Here is a 9581-nt window from a genome sequence, read left to right as displayed (position 1 = left end):
TTATTACCTGCGCCACCAAAGGTGGATGAAGGTTATGTTTGCACCCCTGTTTGTCTGTCTGTTTGTTTGATTGTGAACAAAATATCTCAAAAAGTTGTGGACGGATTCGGACGAAATTTGGCAGAGATGTAGCGCATGTGACAAGGACGAAATGCTTCGATTTTGGTGAAGATCCGGATTCGGATCCGGCTACTAGAATTTTTAAAGTGATTCTTCACCATTGGGAGATAGGGCCATAAACGATACTTAGCAGGATATCTCAAAAAGTTGTGGACGGATTTGAACGAAGCTTGGTGGACAGGTTGAGTATGTGACAGGGGAGATCGATTCGATTTTGGTGAAGATCCGGATTCGGATCCGGCTACTAGAATTTTTAAAGTGATTCTTCACCATTGGGAGATAGGGCCATAAACGATACTTAGCAGGATATCTCAAAAAGTTGTGGACGGATTTGAACGAAGCTTGGTGGACAGGTTGAGTATGTGACAGGGGAGAATCGATTCGATTTTGGTGAAGATCTGAATATGGATTCGGATATGAGAATTTTTAATTTTTAAAGTGATTCTTCACCATTGGGAGATCGGGCCAAAAACGATGCATAGCAGGATATCTTAAAAAGTTATGGACGGATTTGGACGAAACTTCGTGGACAGGTTGGGTGTCTGACACGGAGAAATATATTCGATTTTGGTGAAGATCTGAATATGTATTCGGATATGAGAATTTTTTATTTTTTTCAGTGATTCTTCACCATTGGGAGTTCAGGCCAAAAGCGATACATAGCAGGATGTCTCAAAACATTATGGATGGATTTGGACGAAACTTCGTGGACAGGTTGGGTGTGTGACGAGGAAGAAGAGATTCGATTTTGGTGAAGATCCGGATCCAGATAGTAGAATTTTTAAAGTGATTCTTCACCATTGAGTGAAATGGCCAACCAGGCGGAGGTTTGCTCTCTACTGAGTGCTGTTCTAGTTCATGTAGTTCTTGCATTTTCCCTGCAAAGCCGAGTCACCAGTCAATGTCTGGCTCGCCATGCTTGCTACAGCAATCCAGGCACGAGTTCTCCTTGTTTGGGTATCTTCCCAAAGAGTAAATTCCCTGCAGATTTCAATTTAGAAGAGAATATATAAACCCATGGAGAAGGTTCCCTCTGCTGGAGCAGGGGCGCACCTTCGTGTACTCTCACAGGTTACAGCATCTGACGTCAACGATTTCTTCAATGGCCGAAGTTATTCCCATCTCACACTGGATCCAGAATCTGACTCCGACTATCACTTCATTGGCGTCAATCATTCGCACATTCTTGTGGAGTCGATCACAGAACGTTTTTGTCCCACGTCTTTCACGAACCAGATAGCCAGGCCCAACGCTCGACCGAAAGCGATTTTGGCTGGAATTTGTCATTTGTTCCGGGTCCCTGAGACAACTTGGTCACTTCCTCTTCAGAAAAGACACCATCGGATCTTTAACTTTCACCAAGTAATACAAGCAGAAGGAACACCCAGCTTAATGTCCATCCTTGGGATGGCACACTTTGCAATGCAACACCCTCCCTGTGAAACACCAATCAGATGGTTTGTAGTTGAGTCAGGAATCAAACCCAGACCAGACTGATCAAAGATAGGTGTACCATCTCTGTACCATCTGGAGTACAAATACCATTGCAATCTGCTGTATATATTACCCCCACCACCAATGGTGGACGAGGTCATGTTTTCACCCCTGTCTGCTTGTTTGTCAGTGAGCAGGATATCTCAAAAGTTACAGATGGATTTGGACGAAATTTGGTGGACAGGTTGGGTGTTTGACAAGGACAAATATATTCGATTGTGGTGAAGTTCCGGATCCGAAAAAATTGTAATTTTTCGAAGTGCTTTTTCACCATTGAAAGATGGGGCTAAAACGATATACTGTGTTGTATAACATGATATCGATATTGGTCATGTGGTGTATCAAAATGTTATTGGACGAGTTTTGACAAAACTTGATGGACGAGTTGGTTAAGTGAGAAGAACAAGCCGATTCGATTTTGATAAGTCTAGACCCAGATCCGGCCAATCAGTGGGATACAAAATGTAGACTGTTCAGCCTGGCTGCGGTATGTGCTCCACCAAATGCCATTCTAGATACCATCGCCTGAGCAGAGAGTATTGCATTTGAGTCCGTTTGTTTGTCTGTTTGTCCGCACAGAATAAATATGATTTTCTCTGCAACCGTTGATCCGATTGACAGGAAATTTTCACCATAGGTGCACCTCCACCTGTACAATTTTTAATGATAATTACGACGTCATAGATCACGTGGTATGGGCGCCATCTTGGAAAAAACGAAAAACTTTGCACCTCTATATCTCTGAAAGCGCTGCATAGAAAAAATTAAGACATGGCTCATTGCAAAGAACTCTCCATGGGGAAGAAAATATGTTAATGATAATGTCATAGGTACCTCCATTATGACGTCATAATTCGACAAGTACAAAAAAACTTCATCTGATCATGATGAAATTTCTTGAGCGTCATCTAGGGATAAATTGGTGGAGGGAGAAAAACCGATGACGTCATCGGTCACGTGGTTCGGCCGCCATCTTGGGGAAAAAACGAAAAACTTTGCGCCTCTATATCTCCGAAAGCACTGCATAGAAAAAATTGAGACATGGCTCATTGTAAAGAACTCTCCATGTGGAATAACATATGTTAATGATGATGCCATAGATGCCTCCATTATGACGTCATAATTGGACAAGTACAAAACTTCATCCGATCAAGATGAAATTTCTTGAGAATCATCAAGGGATAAATTGGGGGAGAAAAAAAATGATGTCGTCGGTCATATGGTTTGGCCGCCATATTTGTTTTAACACAAAAGCCTTTAAAAACACTGAAAACACATCCTAGCGAGGGTCTGCAATCTCTGATTGCTCTTTATAGTTTATAAGCATTGGGTTGGGGTGGGGGAGGGGAAGAGGGTGAATAAAATTGTTTGGTCGGACAGCTGCTGGACCCTACCCACATTTGTCGCTTGACTCACTCAACCCACCATGGCCATGGCACCGAGAAGAAATAATATGGCCGCTATCTTGACTTTCTGGTGGGTCTAAGACATCAGGCCAGTAGGCCTATGCTGATCATATACTGCCCAGTTTTGTTTCATCAGATTTCATTGGCTTTGTTTGGGTAGAGTGTTACTCATGATGAGGTATCCCAAAAATTCTAATCAATGTCGAATGGAAATTATGAGGCTGTCAGCATTCAGGGTACACACCTCCCTAAAAAAATAGTGTTACATAATTTTTGAACCGTGCCATATTGGGGTTAAACAATCCGTGACCATATAACGAATCAGCTTGTTCTGATATAACTGTGGTAAGGGTGACATGGATGAGAGGTGTTGTTAATTTTTTAATAGCGCATTAAATATGTTCCCAATCGTGCTGTTCATCTTTTAAGAGCGCTTTAAATGCGCGTTTGCCAATCGGCGCGTTACCGGATTTTGTCGCAGGTTGTGACCACTGTGTGGTCATTCTTGTTCATCAATACATGATAGTACATTACACTACCAAGTATGAACAAGTAAGACAAAATATGAAAATAAAATTGTTTTTATCACAAAGTGCCTCGGACAAACAACTGTTACCTTATCACGAGGAGATGAAGGGCCTGCCAAAGGTTGCACAATTCAATGATGTCCACACACGTGAAGCTCCACATGTGAAGTCCTTTGAAATCAAGCTTCATGATCTTAATGAATCAAGCTTAATGAAATCAAGCTATCTGGGCCTGTACTTTTGTGGCAATTACTCAAAATCTAGGCCTAGCAAGATCAGCTCTTTGGGGATGTCATGTGATGACAAACAAAGCGAACCCACATCTTGGCACAGTGACGAAGCTTCCCACCTCATCCTCCTTCGCTTTTCTCGAGGCATTTGCCCCATCTCATTGCCTGCGTTTTGAGAACCAAGAGACAGGTAGTTGGAAGTGGGCCTGAAGGCAATTAAGTATCAATAACGTAAGTCAAATTCCATGATCCATCTGAGATATGTAGTCTCAGTTCTAATGGGCATCGTTTCCCCCACGATCGTACTACCCCCTCAAAAAAGAATCAAATAAAAGCCTGAGGCTCTCAGATTCTCCAACATCCTACCCACAAGAGGAAGATGATCGAAAGGAAGATGAAAATAAAAAATGTATTTTAAAAAAAAACCCCCAAAAGCAAACACTTTGTGACCCGTCTAACAGGCAAGACGTCTGGACAAGCGATGGCTCGAGGACTCGAAGTTCAAATGTAACAGAACCAATACAATTCCATTTTGGCCGATGCGGTCACTTGTGCGTCGTCAGTAGGAAGGACTCGAGCAGAAGGATAGTCTCATCCACCTGCAGCTCCGCGTGGTCCATCCTGCAAACATGACAGCAGCAGATTAAAAAATTAAAAAAAAAGGTATATGGCGTCAAGGCTCGTGAAAGAACTGGAACACGGGACGGATCAGGACACAACAGAACAAAACAAACAGTTTGAGAGAGGGGGGAATGCCAACAGTAGGGTTGAAGGACAAATAGAGAGAAACTCGACACAATGGGGGAGGAGGGAAGGGGGGAAGGGGGGAAGGAATGAGAGGTAGAAAACGACGCATGGGGTGGACAAGATAGATACAGAAGCAAATACTCAGGAAGGAAAAACTGGAAATTAACAAGGATAGAAAAGATCATCATTTTGGATGCGAGATGATCTGAGAAAGTGGCAACAGCTGAACACTTGGAGGATATAATGAGATTGAAGAGAATGTGAAAGTTGGTTGTACAGGTGGAGAAAAAAAAAGAGGACCAAATGAGTGGAGGTGTCCAGTGATCCTGGATTTAGGGAGTTTCTGAAGAAGGGGTTTCTTGGTGGACTACGTGTGCCCTGCAGAAACCTTGGTCAGGTGGGACGGGGGGATGAAGCATGGAAAGTGCAGAGGGTGGAAGAGAATAAAGGAGGCGGTAGAAGACAGAGACCGCGGACTGTCTGCGATGGGAGAGTGATATACCCATAGGGTCAGCTTCATTTCAGAAGATTCGAATAATATTCGTCAAATAGGTTATTTTGGAGAGATAGAGTGAGAATGTAGGATTGTCAGGATTGACAAACATCTTCCCAGTGTGGGATTGCAGCAATTTAAAACCATAAATAATTCTGTAATAAACATACAGACTTGGCATTTAATATGGAATATTTTTTTTGTGGGGGTGAACTTACTTTTCAAGATGTCTTAGAACCAAAAGTTCATTGGAATTATGTTGAAATTATTCTACATTTTGTTAATGTGACCTTTAAAAGAAACAAAAACCACATTTGACATTTCGAAACAAATAAATTGATCCTTGAAAGTGATGTAAACTGATATCGAACTCAATTCATGGACAGTACTGTGTTAAACTTCTGTACGTTTTCCAGAAGTATCTCTTTATTTTGCACATTAGCCAAAATTTTTTTTTAACAAAAACAAAAGTTAAATTACGACTGGGATTACGGACAGTAAAATTACAGTTCAGTACTTCGTGTAACCCCCCACGAGCATTCAGGAGAGCACGTACACGTTGAGGCATGCTGTTCACGAGATTTGCCAAGGTTTGGACAGGAATCGCTTGCCATGCAGTGACAATAGCCTGCTGCAATTCACGCACAGAGGTCGGCTGCTGGTCCAAGTGGTCGATTTGACACGTTAATTCTGCCCACAAGTTCTCTATCGGATTCATATCCGGTGACATGGCAGGCCACTCCATATGCTCTACACCACGGTCAGCAAGAAAGTGTTGGATCATGCGAGCACGATGAGGCCGTGCATTGTCATCTTGGAAGACAAAGTTTCCTCGAAAGGCTGTACGAGCAAATGGAAGCAATGTTTCTTCCAGAATGGCCCTGTACTTGAACTGGTTCAGGTTTCCATTCAGAACAACCAGGTCAGTTTTGCCCCCTGCATGAAAAGCAGCCCAAACGGTCACCCCACCACCTCCAGCTTGGACTCTTGGCACTATACAATCTTTGCTGTAGGCTTCATGCACTTGTCTGCGCACTCGGACGCAGCCATCTTGATGATAGACCAGAAATCTAGACTCGTCACTGAAGATCACGTGATTCCAGTGTCCTAGCTGCCATTGACGGTGCTCTCTGGCCCACTGCAATCGGCGCTGGCTGTGTTGTCTGGTCAGGCGTGGCTTTCTCAGGGGATGCCTGGCACAATAGCCTGCTTGAACCGGTCGTTGGTTGACTGGCCTTCTGGATACAGGCACATTTGTCAGTTGCTGCCACTCAGCCCGAAGCCGATTAGCTGACTTGGTACGGCCATTGCGGACTAACCGGTGCAGTTGGCGATCATCCCTCCTTGTGGTTCTGCGGGGACGTCCTGGCCTCGGTATTGGAGTAGGGACACCCCGCTGAGCATTTCGTTTCAGGATCGTTGACACCTGACCTTGAGTGATGCCATACTGCCGAGGAATAGCACGCTGTTTCATGCCGTAATTTCGTAAAGCCACACTCCATGACAAACAGCATTGTCGAGTTGACGGACCATCTCCAGAGGAAGCGGCAATAACTTTTGGAGATGTGCAGCAGTTGTTTTCCACTAATACAGAACGCAACAACCCTTGTATACCCGACGGTGAAGCCAATCATCAAATGCACCTGTCCGTACATTTTGCCACACCACCTGTGATATAATCCTGTTGTTGACTTCTTGCTGCGACAGACAATCAGTGACATGGTTCTTTTAACAAATAAATCACCAAAGTGTAAAAGAAACTCACCAGATTGATATACTGAGTTAAGAAAGTAAACCCAAGTTAAGAAAAAAAAAATATTCCATATTAAATGCCAAGTCTGTAGTTAGTGGAACAGCCACTGCTGCACTCAGGCATCTGTTAGTAATATAGGCAGTATGACACACTGCAAAATATCTCACCATTAAGGCAACAATCACCGACAATGCCATATGGTCCAACTTTTTTGGATACAAAGTCGAGATTCGTGGAGGAGCTAGAACATAGGATGGATGGGAACACAACAGAACGAAAGGAAGCACACCCACAGCAGGTTGAGGGACAAAATCAAGGGAGACTTGGACAAATAATGGATAGAGGACACAGGTGGACAAGAGGGGTAACGAAAGACACCCCATCAAGCTGCGGATAAAGACCTTGGAGGTGGCCAGGAGTTCAGATGTGCCAAGGAAGGACTTTGTACGATGGAGGATGCCTATTTGGAGACTGTCTTTGGTGGCCAACTTTGAAATGTGGTTTGCTCAAGAAAGATCATGGCTGATGGTGAGATCCAGGAGTTTGGGTGACTGAACTTCCTTAAGAGGATTGCTAAGAAAGTAGATGGGTGGAGGGGGATTGCCAGATGGTCCCTTTGGAGAGAGATGAGAGTGTGACATTTGTCAGGATTGAAAGACATATTCCATGTTTGACCATCTTGTGATTTTGTCAAGGTCTGAAGAGAGGGTAGAGACTGTGGCCTACCTGTCTGAAGGATGACGCATGTCAGGGCAGAGAGTGGAGTCACCAGGAAATAGATAAAGAGGACTTGATTAACAAGAGTCAGAGATCTATACCTATAAAAGGCAAAAACCTCCCTCTCTCTCTCTCTGTTTGTGTGTTCTATGCACGGCCACATATTTTAAGTTACAAACTCCAAACTTGGGGTACAAATGCAACTTTGTGTGAGGAGGGGGGGGGGGGGGGGAGGGGGGAGCTCATGTTCTAGTCCTGTTGGCATTTTAAAGAAATCAATTTTGTTTTTTTCCTATTTTCTGTGAGGGCCTAAAACCATTCCCTACATCCACCAAGGAATAGGTTGGGAATCATTTAATATTACCTTTCACATAGCTATAAAACACATATAGCACATCGCTATATAGTATAAAGGCTTAGGCACTATATAGTGGGGTAAAAAAAAGAAAAGAAACCCAAACAAAATCAATCTTATATTTTCCAAAATCTTTTTTAAAATCTTTTTTCCTTGAACAATCCTGGCCCTCATTGATGAAAGTCAATGTTTGACGAAGATCCGTTCAGCCATCTATGAGAAAAATGGCAACACACACACACACACACACACACACACACACACACACACACACACACACCTTTCTTGTAGTATATTGTATATGTATAAAGAAAATTTGGGGACCAGGGGGCAAGGGGGGGATTGGGGGAGAGGGGGCCCCTGGATAACTCTTTTGCATTGATTTTATCCACACCCTTCATCATCTTTAATATCTCTATCATATCCCTTCATAACCACCTCCTTTCTAATGTATAAAGTCCAGTCTCCTTCAGTCGCTCCTAATAGCCAGCTCGGCCCGAAATCAGTTTAGGAACCCTCACGTTACAACTGTGTAGGTGTTACATACGTTACACCTTTGCCCCACCATAACACGATGCTCATTGCCAACCTTCAAGCAGATGCCACACACTTTTCAACATCTTTTCGTGTGTACCTAGACTGGACATCGCATATTATTTACCGCTTAATGCTGGCTTTGAGGTGATCCAGTTGCTGCTGTTCTGGTGCTGTGATCATTTCCTCAATTTCCTGAAGCTGGGATTTATCCGCACCCGATGCCTGCACCGATGCCACGATCGCCTCAATACGTTGGGACTTTTCGAACAGCCGTCTGTGGGAAGAGTGGGGAGATAGTCTGATCGAAGCAATATGTGACTGCAGGAACGGAAATGGAGTGTGTGGATTATGAAGGAAAAGGGAAGGATCAAATAAGTCAGAAAGGGCTAACACAGCACAACTTAAACTACTTCTTCTTTAACGGCCACTATTATTCCCACTTGTGGGGTTGGCCTGGGGAAGCTTGGCCCGAATGTTTCATTAACCAGCTGGCCCGGCCTGACGTTCGACTAAGTGGTTGGGGCAGGCATTTGTAATTTGTTCATGGCGCAGGCGATAAGTCGCGAACACTTTGCGAAGCAAGTGTCTTCCTTTGGTTGAAAATAACGAGCCAGTCATTTCACCAGTTAACACACTCTCTATATCCTGATCGAGTGTGACACTAGGGTGGACACAGTAAGGAGGAGACATGGTTCCTGGGTAAGTAGTATACATAATTGAGTCATCTCCTTGACAGAATCCATTGATGTGCTGCCAATCTGGTGGGACAGGTGTTGGCATAATCCCTGGAACCTCTGTCAGTTCGCCACTCTGTTGCTTCTTTGAGACATTTTAAATATATATTTTCATGGAATATGCTCTGAGGGTCTCTCCCACAGGTTGTTCCACCTGAGCATATTTACTCGGTCGACACGTTTGGCAGTTGCTTTCCATCTGACCCACCCACCATTTCCAGCATTTCCTGCTGTCACCACACCATTTGCGCTTTTACTTTGGTTCGATCCTGCTGGGGCTCAAGTACAAACAGATAGGTGAGATGTGAGGATGCTCCGAAATAGCTTATTGTGTGCCACCAAGAGTATCCAATATGGTGCTGAAGGCCAATGGTTTCTCCATGGTGCTGTAATAATAATTCATAGCTTTTATGTATGAGGTGCAAGGAGGAGTTAAATGAGGAAAAGCTAAAATTAATGTTTTTTTTT

The 9581-nt window shown here is 43.7% G+C and overlaps 1 protein-coding gene across 3 annotated transcripts in view; it reads right to left on the bottom strand.

Moving 5' to 3' along the window:
- Window positions 1-2491: 2491 nt before the first annotated feature.
- POLR3C (RNA polymerase III subunit C) overlaps window positions 2492-9581 on the bottom strand; it is a 38460-nt gene continuing 31370 nt past the window's right edge. The window contains exons 13-14 of one of the 3 annotated variants that reach the window (XM_068106673.2): window positions 8504-8653; window positions 2492-4398 (exon numbers count right to left, since the gene is read on the bottom strand). In XM_068106673.2, coding sequence (XP_067962774.2) covers window positions 4323-4398; window positions 8504-8653 — 226 coding nt within the window. In that variant the 3' untranslated portion in view covers window positions 2492-4322. The remainder of the gene's footprint in view (window positions 4399-8503; window positions 8654-9581) is intronic. The other 2 variants (XR_010983242.2, XR_013622416.1) reach the window with 2 other exon arrangements.

This window comes from Myxine glutinosa, chromosome 2 (assembly GCF_964187855.1).
Source record: "Myxine glutinosa chromosome 2, kmMyxGlut1.1, whole genome shotgun sequence".
Classification (NCBI taxonomy): Eukaryota; Metazoa; Chordata; class Myxini; order Myxiniformes; family Myxinidae; genus Myxine; species Myxine glutinosa.
Note: the sequence above shows the minus strand (reverse complement) of the source record. Positions and strands in the feature narration are given on the sequence as shown.